This window comes from Rhinolophus sinicus, linkage group LG03 (genome assembly GCF_036562045.2).
Source record: "Rhinolophus sinicus isolate RSC01 linkage group LG03, ASM3656204v1, whole genome shotgun sequence".
Lineage (NCBI taxonomy): Eukaryota > Metazoa > Chordata > Mammalia > Chiroptera > Rhinolophidae > Rhinolophus > Rhinolophus sinicus.
The window spans coordinates 3,246,126-3,260,025 of NC_133753.1; the positions used below are offsets into that span (position 1 = coordinate 3,246,126).

Consider the following 13,900-nt stretch of genomic DNA (forward strand, 5'->3'; position numbering starts at 1 on the left):
GCCAGGAGCCCTACCATTGGCCCAGACGCCCTCACGTGCCCTAACGCTCTTCCGCATCCCCGCCTCCGGCGCTGGGCCTCGTCCCACTCTCGTTCCCACGCCGCGCTCTTGCTGGAGTCCGCAGGCCGGGCGGCGGAGTAGTGGGCTGCGCCGTCGTCGGCTGCGGCGAGCGGCCGGCCGGGAGAATTCAGGCGAGTCTGGGGAGGGAGCGTGGGACTGCAACTGCGGCGACGGTCCGGTGCCCGCGGTGGAGGTGCGGGACGGAGACAGCAGGGGACAAGTGAGACAGACACGGAAAAGGCGCTTTTCAAACGGATGGCAACAAGTTCTGCAGCCGGCCGGACGCGGCCCGGCGCGAACGGCGGCCTCCCGGCTTCGCCCCCTCGCCGCTGCGACGCTTGCCGAACTTGAAAGCGCCCGCGCGCTAGCGTAAGGTGCTAACCAGGGGTCTGGGGGCGGCGGTTTCGCGGCGCCTCGTTAGGCCCCGCCCACTGGTGCCCGCCCCGCCCCCTCCATCGTAGGCCCCGCCCTCCGGTTCCCGCCCCTCTCACCGAGACCCCGCCCCGAGGTTCCAGCGCGAATGGGCTTTTATTTTATTCTTCACATTGGCTTGATCATAAACCATATGAGGAAATCTCTGCATTATGACCAGTAGTCACGCGATTTGTTATCTCGCTAATAGCTCTGGGGAGATGAGTTTACTAAGGGAAGAAGGTTAACTTTGATACCCAGACTACTTCCACAGTCTAGTGTCAAAACCTGTTGGAGACTGATGACAGGCGTGGAGATGAAGACATAGCTGCGGTAGTAAGACTCTAGGAGTGAACGGATGTCACGTGTGAGAAGCGGTGCCTCACCGTGATGATGAAGTTTCTGGATCATAACTGGGCACTTTGTCTTAGGCTCCGGTTTTTGTTTCTGAAAGTTGCCAGGCAAAGCATTTTCGGTTATTCTGTGCTGGGAAAGCTAAAAGAAAAGAAGAGACAAAAAGATCTAAATTGAGGAGTGTCGTGGGAGGTCCTGAAAGTAAGTTCTGCCTGCAGGTATCGGGATGTGCACTTTGAGACGAGTGACTGCAAGTAAATGGCACAGCCTCCAACAGCTGTAGGTGCAGAAGAAACGGTTTTTGACTAGTCTTTTAAGTAGCTTAATAGCTTTTCCAAAACAAATAGTTAAACTATGAGGGGTAGAGCAATGCCCCTAGTTAATTTAGTAACTTTTTCTTTCAAAAATAAAATAGATGCTATCGATTTAATAAATCCAGCATAAATCCATATCAAAAAGGACTAGTTCTAAAACGGTTAGTTTACAGTAGAACCACGGAGCTCTAAGGGGGCTGGGAGCTTCTCCAAGACAAGTCTGTGCCTCCAGTACCCTTGGATCACAGCCCCGATACAGTGTTGCACCCGAGCAGACATTTGTTGCATGTGCGCTGTGTGTGCAGGGGACCGTGGTGAGCAGGACACTACGCTTGTCCTCAAGTGCTCTGCGTCCTTGGTGGAAACAAAACCAGCAGCCAGAAGGACATGACATGTGGCAAGTCTACAGGGACTGGGGTGAGGGTGGTCTGGGTTGGAAGCAGGAAAGAGCACAGGAGGATCTTGTTGCGGCCAGAGATGAGAGCGAAGGCCTCTAGGAGGCCTTCCCAAGGCGTTGGACTTCTTTCTGGGTGTAATTTAGCGTGTAATTCAGGGTCACTGAAGGATATTAAACTGGGGAGTGACATGCTCACATTTGCACTTTAGAAGACATCTGTAGCAGGAATGTTGGGGGTGGGGTGAAGGTAGGAGGCCAGGAGAACGTCCAGGATCTAGTTACTGTCCCCGTGTGGGCAGGTGAGGCGTCTCTCTGGCAGGAACAGGAGGAAGGATCTCAAACATCCAGGAGGCAGACTTGCTCAGGCGGGAGCGAACCCGAATCCAGGCTAATACCTGTGTTTGTAGTTGGGGTTGCGCAGGGATGAGGAAGGCACACAGCAGGGACGCATTTAGAGGGACGGTGATTTCGGTTTTGGTATGTGTTGAGTTGGAGCTGTGTCTGCCACATTCCAGTAGCGGTGTCCTAGGTGGCAAATGATAATACGGATCTGATAGGCTAGTGTCCGTGCATGTCAGGTGAGGTATTTATCAGTTCAATTAGATTTGAGGGAAAGCGTAGGGGCAAGATACCAGAAAAGCTGCCTCCCCGTGACCTTGAAACCATACTAACCAGAGAAATCGGAGCCAACACCATAGCCTGGCACACGTGTTCCTCCCTGGTCATTGAACTGGTTTTCATGTGCCCACATTAGGGCTATCCCATAACCACGATTAGTTACGAAACGTTCACAGGGGACCCTGGGTGTGGTGAAGTGTCCTGGCGGTTGTGACGTTTACAGGAACATTAAAGATAGGTGTAGCTTCTGCTCTCAAAAGAAGGATACAGAATAGGCTCTCAATGGAATATAGAAGTTGTGGGTGTTCATACTCCTGTGTGTGTGAGCGTGTGCACATGTGCCTGAAGGCTCCCTCTTCTGAGATGCCCCACCTGCCCCATTCCTAAAGGCACTGCCCATGGCACACAAAACTCCTTTTCTTCAGACACCCACCCTTCTGGAACACGTTTCTGAGACGGCCCCTAGTGACCTAGCAATGTTTTTTCTATGTTCATCGTCTCTGTACAGTGGATGACTTCGTGTACGCCTCTGAGGTCTCTGGGGGATCAGAGAAGTCCCCAGAGGACCGAGGTCCTTGGCTGCACTGCAGCCACAGCCCCAGAGTCCTGGTGCTTCACCCTGGGCAGCAGAAGTGGTGCATCAAACAGGGCAGAGAGAAGACGGGCCCTGACCCTCATCAGCTGTGGTACCCTTCCTGCGTCTACCCTCAGAAGCTCTTCCCACGCGCTTGTCTTCAAAGGTGCCTGTGACACAGCTGCCCTGCTCTCAGTCTCCTCTGGGGCCACTTCAAACCCAGCCCCGCTTGCTAGGCTGCAGCTGTGGTCTCCCCCACCCTGAATGCCCCTCTCCGGGCTCTCTGGACACCAGCCTGTCTTGGGCATTGTGTGTTTCCCGGTGTCTGGCGTCTGTGAAAGAAATTGATTCTACTGCTTCTTGTGGTTTGGCCCATATCTCAGACTTCTGTAGCCTCCTGCTTTTTCCCTTAGGCTGTTGTCTGCCCTTCAGCCTGGGGAGTGCTTACAAGACCCCCTTCTCTGTCCGCATCACCAGGCTCCCACCCCTGCTGCTCACCTCTCCTGGAGAGGGGCTGCCCATGAACTGGCTTGGGCAGTAACTTCTTCAAGGTCACCCCTGAGGCCTTCCCTACCCTGGAAGTTCAGCTCGTCTACTCCCCCACCTTTCCTCTCTTCATTTCCATTGGCATGTCATCAAACACATTTCTCACCGAATTGGGCACCATTCAAACGTGCCTGCAGATTTGGGGTGGAAGAATGGGGGGGAGTAAGTTTAAGTCAGATTACACTGAAATGAAATACCCATATAAGGAGTGCTGAACAGTGCCAGGCACATAGCAAGTGCTCATTAAGTCCAGTGGACAATGATTTCATGTGAAGTGCTATTCAGTTCTGAGGATCCAAGGAAACACCCCAAAGTCACCACCTCACGGCCCCTCCCCTTCTCTCCCTCCCCCTCTCTCTCACCAGTGCCTCCCATTGATCTAACGGCCTGGAGCCAGAGGGCCAGGGAGCCAGTGATGCCACATGGAGCGGAGCAGAGAGGGTGGGGGTGCTCTCAAGGGACCTTAAGTGGAGAATAACTGTATGGGAAGAAGAAATTTGGAATGAGAAGACTCAGGTGTATGTGTAGACTTTGTGTGACCTTGGCTCAAGCTCTCCAAACCAATGATTCTCAAAGGGGGTGATTTCCCGCCACCCCAGAGAACATCTGGCAATGTCTGCAGACATTTGGACTGTCACAGCTGGGTTGCAGGGCAGGGGTGAGGCGGTGCATTGCTACCGGCATCTAGTGGTTAGAAGCCAGGGATGCTGCTAGACCCCCTACAGTGCACAGGATGGCCCCCATGACAGAACCCTGCCCAAATGGCAGCAGTGCTGAGGTGGGGAAACGCTGGTCTGCACCCGTGTGAAATGGACATGATGCAACCTGCCTTGCCCCCTCCATGGTTACTGTGAGCGCCACAGGAAGTAATGGGCATGAAAGCCACAACTGTGTCTACAGACTTCATTTAAGAAGAAATTCTTCAATTTCTGGACAGAACTCTACAGTCTCTGCCATACTGAGCAGAATTCCAGGTCACGTCTGTCCTGGGAGACCTGGAAAGACCACCTTTCTAGAGGAAATGCCATCCAAGTTATAAGTGGAAGTTAATGAGACCGCCTTTCTGAAAACTTTAAAAAATTATGGTAAAATACACATAATCTAAAACTTACCGTGTTAGCCATTTTTAAATGTACAGTTCAGTGTATTCACATATTCGCATGCAGAACTTTTTCATCTTCCAAAACTGAAATGGCTTCCTGTGCTCCCCTCCCCCAGCCCCTGGCGACCACCATTGTATTTTCTGTCCCTATGAATTTGACCACTGTGGGTACCTCGTATACGAGTAGAATCATACAGGATTTGTCCTTTTGTGACTGGCTTATTTCACTCAGCGTAATGTCCTCAAGGTCCAGCCATGTCGTAGCACATGCCAGAAGCTCCTTTTTTAAAGCTGAATGACAGTTCATCGTATGGATAGGCCACATTTTGTTTACTCATTTATACCTTGGCGCACACTTTGCTTCTACCTTTTTGCTATTGGGAATAATGCTGTGAGGAACATGGGTGCTCAGATACCTCCTTGAGGCCCTGTTTTCAGTTCTGTTGGAAATAGACCCAGAAGCGGGATTGCTGGATCATATCGTGGTTCTATGTTTAATTTTTTTTCAGGACCTGCCATACTGTTTACCATTGAGGCAGTACCATTTTGCATTCCCTCCAGCAGTGCACAAGGATTCCAGTTTTCCCACATTCTCACCAACACTTGTTTTTTTCTGTTTTGATCGTAGCCAACCTAACCGGTGTGAGGTGATACCTCATTGTGGTTTTGATGTGCATTCCCCTAATTATTAGTGATGTTGAACATCTTTTCATAAGCTTTGCGTATTTGTATATCCTCTTTGGCCAAATATCTAGTTAAGCCCTTTCCCCATTTTTGAATTGTGGTGTTTGTTTTTGTTGTTGAGTTGTAGGTGTGCTTTATATATTCTGGATATGAACCCTTTATCAGCTATATGACTTGCAAATAATTTCTCCCATTCCATAGGTTGCCTTTTCACTCTGTTGATTGTGTCTTTGATGCACAGTTTTAAATTTTTATGTAGTCCAATTTATCCATTTTTTTGGTTGCCTGTGCTTTTGGTGTCATATCCAATAAATCATTTCTTTATGACAAGTCCAATATAGAGCTTTTCCTCTGTGTTTTCCTTTAAGAGTTCATAGTCTTAGCTCTTATATTTAGATCTTCGATCCACTTTGAATTAACTTTTGTGTATGGTATAAGATAAGGGTCTAACTTTATTCTTTGGCATGTTGATATCTGGCTTTCCCAAAACCATTTCATGAAGAGACTGTCCTTTCCCCATGAATGGTCTTGGCAGCCTTGCTGAAAATCATTTGACCATATATGTGTGGATTTATTTCTGGGCTCTCTATTCTGTTCCATTGTTCTAGATGTTTGTCTTTATGCCAGTAGCATGCTGTTCTGATTACCCTAGTTTTGTAATATGTTTTGAAATCAGGAAGTGTTAGGCCGCCAACTTTGTTCTTCTTTTTCAAGATTGCTTTAACTACTCAGGCAGGAACCCTTGACATTTCATCTGAATTTTAAGATGCATTTCTCTATTTCTTCAAAAAATACCATTGGGATTTTGATAGGGGTTGCATTAAATCTGTAGATTGCTTTGGGTAGTTTTCACATCTAAACAATATTAAGCCTTCCAAGCCATGAACACAGGATGTCCATTGACTTATTTGTGTCTTTAATGTCTTTCGGCAATGCTTGTAGTGTCTAGTGTGCAAGTCTTTTACCTCCTAGCTTAAGTTTTTTTCTAAAGTATTTTATTCTTTTTTATGTTATTGTAAATAGAATTGTTTCCTTAATTTCCTTTTTGGATTGTTCATTGTTAGTCTATAGAAAGAACTGATTTTTGTGGGTTGATTTTTGTATCCTGTAACTTTGCTGAATTCGTTGATTAGTTCTAACAGTTTTTTTTTAATGGAGTCATTAGGATATTTTATATATACGATCATCTTGTCTGCAAATAGAGATAACTTTACTTCTTCCTTTCCAGTTTGGATGCCCCGCCCCTTTTTTCCATTTTGCTGCCTAATTGTTCTGGCTAGGACTTCAAGTACTGTGTTGAATAGAAGTGGTGACAGCAGTCGTGCTTGTCTTGTTCCTGATCTTAGAGGAAAAACTTTCAGTCTTTCACCACTGAGTATGTTAGCTGTTGGCTTTTTATATATAACCATTATTATGGTGAGGTAGTTTCCTTCTGTTCTTAATTTGTTGAGTGTTTATATCATGAAGGGGTGTTGAATTTTGTCAAATGCTTTTCTGCGTCAATTGAGATAATCATGTGTTTTTCCCCCCCATCTTCTGTCAAGTGGTGTATTTCATCACTTGATTTTCATATGTTGAATCATCTTTGCACTCCAGGAATAAATCCAGTTGGTCGTGGTGTGTAATCTTTCTCATGTGCTGTTTGTAGTGGTGCCTCTGCTCCATCCACATTCCTCTCATCTTCCCTGGGACCCCTGGTTCTGCCTCGTCCTGCCTGTGCCGGTGCTGGGCATCCCTGACCTCCTTGCCTATTGAAATCCACCTCGATTTTCAAAGTCCACCCTGTCCGGAAGCCTCTCCCATCTCTCTGTTGGAGCCACTCCTCTGGATTTTAAGGACACCATCTCAGCACCTCTGTGGGAGCGTTTTCTTTGTTCTCTCATGTGGGCTGCTTACCTGTCTCACCCCCTCATCTCTTACCTGGGATTGCTTACATTTCTTGTGCTGGGATAACCCCTTCAGTCTGATGAATACCCTGCTTCCTCGAACGTGAGACCTAGCCGGACAATCAGCTCTAATGCGTCTTTTGGAGCAAAAATTAATATAAGACCCGGTCTTATTTTACTATAAGACCTGGTCTTATCTAACATAATATAATATAAGCCGAGTCTTATATTAATTTTTGCTCCAAAAGACGCATTAGAGCTGATTGTCCAGCTGGGTCTTATTTTCGGGGAAACACGGTAGAACCAGGCTAGATCCACACCCCACCTCCTCTAGTTCCTAACCCCACTGCAGGGAAGCGACTGAAACCCATGCCACAGATGCCACATCTGTAAAAGGGGTGTGATGATTGGGCCTCCTTTATAGGTTGCTGTGAGAATGAAAAAGAAAACAGGTGACCTTTTTTGAATCTCTCTCCCTCATGAATCTATAATTGCCTTAGGGGCAGGAATCACGGCATATTCATCTTGGTCTCTCACCCCTTAACGCCCAGCTGAGCGCAATGCCTGGTATATAGTCATCACTCAATAAACGATCACGGGACCAGGCTGTCAGGCAAGTTTGTACCCTCCTTGTGTGAAGAACCCTTCCTGCATGCGCAAGGGACATGGCATATTTTTGCCTCTCAGTAAATGTGTTTTGGGTTGACCATGGGAGCTTGTTCCCTTGGGACTTAAAACATGTCCGTATTTATTCCTCATGGGTCAGGATGCTGTGGCCAGCTCGAATTCATACTAGTTTCTTTGGACCCTGGAGGAGCAAAGAAAAGTGGCGTGAAGGCAGAAAAGGACCATGTGCCCAGCAGATTTTCCCTGAGACACTTGGCATCTACAATGATTCACTGTTTGCAGGGAGAAGAAGGCATTCTAATTTATACACTTGGTATCCTCTCCTGTTGTGCCGAAAACCCTTCTGCCCAGTCTCACTTGACGTCCACACACTTGAAGGACTGCTTTTGCCCCAAATATGTTTTCTTCCCTTCCTACCTCCCCACCTTCCTTCTTTCTTCCTTTCCTCCCTTCCTTCCTTCCTTATTGAAGAAGAAAGCAGAGCTTTCAAAAGGTTAGTTTTAAATGACTTACAGGGTTATTAGAATTATTAAGATTCTGCATGACGCATCCCATGAAATGCCTTTTATCTACAGTTGGCTACACCCGGAAAATGTAACTTCACTTCAAAACACTCTCGAAAGCCGTGATCTGCACCCATGCAAGGTGGGATGAGGTGGTGAAAGCAAATGAGATGCCCTCACTTGGGGCCCAATAGCCCGCGCCCCACAGAACAAGGCAGGCCCATCATGGCGTGAAATAGACGAGGCTATTTTGGACCTAAACTATGGTTAGTTTTTCTGGATGTTGCCGAAAACTATAAAATATTCAGCATGCCGACATACAGACTTGTCTATTGAATAATTTGCAGCTATTACAAACCTATACTAAATCCATTTTGAGGCATTTAGTATGTACCTGCCATGCCCTTAATGACTGACTAGGAGGTGTGAGGACTGGAACAGTCTGAGATGGATTCCACGTAAAGGATGGCTGAGAGAATACAGGAAGCAAAGAGGACTTTATAAAAGTTGGTCATGCCGACCCCGCTCTCAGGCTGGCCCTGCACACAGTGGGTGTCATTGGGTGCTCACAGGTTGAATTAGCCACACCTGCCTTTTACACGGCACCTCCACATGGTTATTTTGTTTCAGGAAGTCAGCAGGGCAGGTGACTTAGTGTCGTGGGGCCGCCCTACCAAGTACCACAAACCGGGTGCCTTAAACAATGGAAAGTTACTGCCTCACAGTTCTGGAGGCTGGAAGTCTGAAATCAAGGTGTTGTCAGGGTTGCTTCCTGCTGAGGCCTGGGAGGGAAGGGTCTGCCCCAATCTCTCCTTGGTTTGTAGACGCCTGTCTCCTCCCTGTGTCTTCACATTATCTTCCCTCTGTGTGTGTGTGTGTGTCCCAGTTTCCCCTTTTTATGAGGACACCAGTCATATTGGATTAGGCCCCACCCTGATGACCCCACTTTCACTTGATCACCTCTGTAAAAACCCATCTCCACATAGGTCACATTCTGAGGTCTTGGAGGTTAGGACTACAATGTGTGTTTTTTTTGGGGGGGGACAAATCTATCACAGAAGAGGAGGTTACCTTGTGACTGGGGGTCAGAGAGAGTGAACAGTTTGTCTAGGTCACATGACTAGGCTAAGCCCACATCTGAACCTTGTTTCGGGACCCTGAGTTTCTCCCACTATCCCATGAGGCCCCTCCATTCGGACTTGGCAGAGGGACAAAGGCAGGAGCAGAGAAAGCTGTGGCCAGAGGGAGTGCGAACCTCAGGGAGCAGGGGCCTCAGCTGTGGGGTCCACGTAAAATCCCAAGATGATTTGAGGAGAGCTCATATTGAAACAGGTTGGAATGGGATCTGTCAGGTGTGAAATGCTTTGCCGTCAGGTGTAAGATGTCTGATGATGCGGGTTGGGGAAGAGGAACCAGGCAGTGAACATAAGGGAGAAAAGGTGGGGTGGCATCGACGAGGAGTTCAAAGGTGGAGGTGGGGCCATTTATGACCCCACCATTCAGGTCACTCCCTGAATCTCGAATGCTGCAGGTCTTAGGAGAGTTCAAAGTCACCTGTCAGCTGCTGAGAAAGGTTTTCTGGAGGTGATAAAAGGAGGAAGGAATGATGAGAGCACGGGAAGAATGAACCATGGGCTGTCCCTCTAGCGAAGGCAGCCTAAGCTGAGAGAGTGGTAGTGCCCAGAGGCCAGAGTGGCATCTGGGCCTCTTGGGAGAGGCTTCCTGCCCACCACTGCCCAGGAGCCCTGCTTCCCGTCTCTCCATGTACCACACTGTGGGTACCTGGGATCCTGGAATTCCTTGTCCCCAAGCCCTAATCTAAATCTCTTTCCAGGACCCCCAAAGCCTGATCACAATTGGGTGCATGCCCCTAGGCCCAAGGGGCCTCGGGGGAGATGTTTAAGGGGCAGTGTGGATGGAGCTTGGGCCAGTATGTCCATGGCCATGGATGGAATCCTTACAGATGTGGACCGGTCTCCATCTGTACTCTTGCCCCAGATATGAGGAGTGGGCCTGCAGGCACACACATAATCAGCAGTAAGTCACAGCCCAGAGGCAACGAAACGTGCTACTCACGAACAAATTCAAAAGCAAAATTAAAAAAAAATATTTCAAATACAGTTGTCTCCCCTAATCCATGAGGGACACGTTCCAAGACCCCTCAAAGGATTCCTGAAACCAAAGAGTACCAAACCCTCTATACACTGTTTTTTTGTATACATACAGACCTAGGGTAAAGTTTATACATTAGAGACAGTAAGAGATTAACAACAACTAATAATAGAACAGAACAGTTATAACAAGATACTGTAATAAAAGTTTTGTGAATGTGGCTTCTTTCAGTACTGTACTATACTTACCCTTTTTTACAATGTTTTCCTTCACAATTTTAAGGACAGAAGATTCGTTCTTACCATACATCTTAGCAACCTTGGCATATGACTTTTTTCTTATTAAGTCAAGAACTTTCACACTTTTATTTAAAGGAAGCACTTTACTGCTTCTCGTTGGCATATCCAAATTGCCAGTGTCACTGCTCTTCTGTTTCGGGGCCATTATGCAGTCAAATAAAGGTGAGTGGAACACAAGCACCGCAATACCATGCCAGTGGCTCTGATATCTGAGACAATGACTAGTGGGGGGGGTGGGGGTGTCTAAGTGAGGAGACTCTGGGCAAGGAAAGGCATGATGATTCACGTGGTGGAGGGAATGGAGCGGATGACATGAGATTTCATTGCGCTACTTAAACAGCATGCAAGTTAAAATTTGTGAATTATTTCTGGAATTTTCGATTTAATATTTTTGGACTGTGGTTAACCATGGGTAATGTAAACTACGGATAAGGGGGGACTGTTGTACAAATTAACGCATGGCAGAATTACATTCCCAGTATAGCTGGTGGGTGTATTTTAACATAAAATACACGGGGGAGGGTGAAGGCTTCTCAAACTAAGACTCCCTTAGCTTCTAAGTGCCCATCACGTCTCCTTAGCATCCACTCCTTTGTCCTCTGATCCCGCTGTGCCCAGTAGCCACAACCACCCATTAAAACCCCAAATCTGATCATGTCACTTCCCTACTGAAATCCCTTCAGTAGCTCACCAGCACCTTCGGGATCAAGTTCAACCCCTTGGCGTGGGCTCCGAGGCCCTTGGCCATCTGGCTTCTACTGACTTCTCCAGCCTCATCTCACACACCACCACCCCACCCCAGCCCACCCACTCCTCACTCCAGCCTAATGAAACTGCTGCAGTTTCCTCCCTGCATTTCTACAAGCTCCTACCCGAGCCAGAGGCCGTGCCTTCCCCACCTTCTCTCACCCGCTCTGGCTAACTCTCTTAGGGCTTCTCCTCCATCACCTGGCTGGGGGCCTTTCTTGGGCCCCATTACTACTGTCACATTATGTAGTGACCTGTGAGCTGTGGTGGGCACAGCTGTGTCTGAATCCTCCCCGCCCCAGGCCCGGCTCACAGCCTGCCCAGAAGTGGACCCTCAGTGGGAAGGTCTGAGTTGAGCAATTCTAGTTGAACAACCCAGTTGCTAAAGTACTGGAAAATAGCCTTACAAAGTAAGCTCAACTGGGTTTCCTTTGGGAGTGAATGGCCTTGCCATATAAGGGGGGCTGGATGTAGGACGCTCACTGTCACTAGCGGCCACGCCATGCAGGACCTGTCTCCCAGACAGAGCCTTTCTTGTCCCCATCAGTTGCAGCTCTAGCAGTGTCCTTGGAGTGTGAGGAGCATACTGTCATTCCGCCCCCCCCCCCCCCACCTTTCATTCTACATCTCTGCTGATTTGGTCGCAAACAGGCCAAGACCCAAGGCCGCTGCATCTGAACCTCACCTGTGGTCAGTGTCCCTGCTGACAGGGACATGTGCCCAGCCGGTGCTAACCTGTGTGATTGGGGAAACACCTTCATATGGGGGAAAATCTAGAATCTGCCCTGGATTATGGCAAAACCGCTTCACCGGGAAAAGTGGGAAGAAGATGAATGTGAACAGTGAAAAGTCAGATTTATAGATTGTTATTATTCAAAGAAATGCACTCATTAGTTGTAAACTCAAAGTTCAGAAAGCAGTGACAACTGGATTCACAGAGGACCATTTAGCAGGCCTCCCTGGAGACTAAATAGAGGCAAATGGAATGACTTACTCTGTGCTTGGAAGGTACAAGCGACAGATTACACTCCCAAGATCGCCCCAACAAGTTCTCCTATCCCACACGCTCTTCTTTACAACATGACAATGACATTCCTGCCCCCCAGAGGTGAGACTTATCTTTCCTTCCCTTGGAACTGGTGGGCCTGTGACTATGGCGGGAGTAATGCTATGTAACTGCTGATGCTAAGCCATACAAGGCTTTGTCCCCGGACATTCGTACAGACCCTGGTGCCATGCTTGAAGGAAGCCCAGTGCACACGTGGAGGCCAGATGCAGGGTGTTCTGGCAGCTCCCAGGACAGCTGTGTAGCTGAGGAAGCCTGAAGGTGCTAACCCACTGACTGACCTGCCGAGACACCCAGAGCGAGGACCCCCTAGTTGAGCCCGTCAGCCCCCAGAATGGGGGGTGGGATGGGGGGAGATGACAATACGAGACGATTATAAAATGTTTGTTGTTCACACAGGACCTGCTTCGGCATGCACACATAATACTGCATTTGAGATTCATGATTACATCTGCTCCACTTAATCAGCTGTGATGCTCTCTGAGATGGGTGAGTGTGGGGTGCTACAGGAATGCAGAACACGGGGAACTGAGGCCCCATAGACAGTGCAGCATTCATTAGTTGTGCAGATATCATTAGACGTGCTTACCTGTGAAATAGTAAATCTGCTGGCTTTTCTTCTTCTCTTTTTGCAGATGGAGTTTTTATTGTGTGGATCTCATCACCAAGAAGAAAACCACCGTGTCTAAATATTGAAGTGCTTTCCTTCAAAAAGCTGCTAAGATGTGTTGGCAAACGCATCCCTGCAACGTGACTTTCTCTCCAGAGCCCCAGGTTTTAGAGAGAAATCCTAATGGTGCAGGACCTGTTGGTGGAGGGTGGCCCATTGTGGTCCTGCAGCGACACCAGGCACCACAGCTCGGGTGCCTTCTGGATGAGCAGCTGCCACTCACAACCTTGTTAATCCCTAGAAGGACCCTCTAAGATGTTCATTATTGTCCCCGTGGTGTGGACCCGGGCACCTCTCTGGAGTGGGTCCTGTTCTGTGAGTCCTAACCCTTTCACAGTAGCGAGGCTCCTTGAAGGGAAAGAACAGGTTTTAGAAGACAAAGGGAGGTCAGGGCCTGGGGGGCCATGGGAGCTGGGGCCTCGCGGGACAGCTTGTTTCGCTTCCCAGTCAATGCACCTTTGAGCCTGTAAATGATAACACTGGAAAATGATAACGCTGGAATTTGAACTGCGTCTTTCAGATGCAAAGTCCAAGGTGTTTCTGTGACACGACACGACGGACTTCGTGTATGATGGGGACAGCAGGCTGCTGAGTCCAAACCATGGATGTGGCATTCTGGAAGGTCAGGTCTGCAGGGTGGGCCGTGGGCGGTGTCCTGAGCTCTCAGGGTGCCCGTTGTAGGGCATGCACCCCAACATGAGAACCCTCTGGTGGGCACTGCCACTGGGGACAGCTCCATCCACTGCCCTCCTCCTCCTCCCAAACTGCCCCTCTTTTGCTTTCACGGCATGCGGGGGGGGGGGGATGCTGGGGAGGCATAGAGTATTCCGACAAGCCTCCAGTTCCCTCTTCCCACCTAGAAAGTATTTAAGTGAGGAAGGCCAGGAAAACATGATGCTTCTGCCATTGACAGGTGTCCATCTCTTCCTT

The 13,900-nt window shown here is 48.6% G+C and overlaps 1 protein-coding gene and 1 long non-coding RNA gene across 3 annotated transcripts in view; one reads left to right on the top strand and one right to left on the bottom strand.

Moving 5' to 3' along the window:
• PPP2R5C (protein phosphatase 2 regulatory subunit B'gamma) overlaps window positions 1-159 on the bottom strand; it is a 137,920-nt gene extending 137,761 nt beyond the window's left edge. Inside the window, exon 1 of one of the 2 annotated variants that reach the window (XM_019747154.2) lies at window positions 15-159. In XM_019747154.2, the coding sequence (XP_019602713.1) occupies window positions 15-17 (3 nt within the window). In that variant the 5' untranslated portion in view covers window positions 18-159. The remainder of the gene's footprint in view (window positions 1-14) is intronic. The other variant, XM_019747155.2, reaches the window with a different exon arrangement.
• LOC141570494 (uncharacterized) lies at window positions 60-13,071 on the top strand. The gene is made up of 3 exons (XR_012494507.1): window positions 60-191; window positions 12,700-12,789; window positions 12,936-13,071. It is a non-coding gene; the product is annotated as an uncharacterized LOC141570494 (long non-coding RNA).
• Window positions 13,072-13,900: the final 829 nt, after the last annotated feature.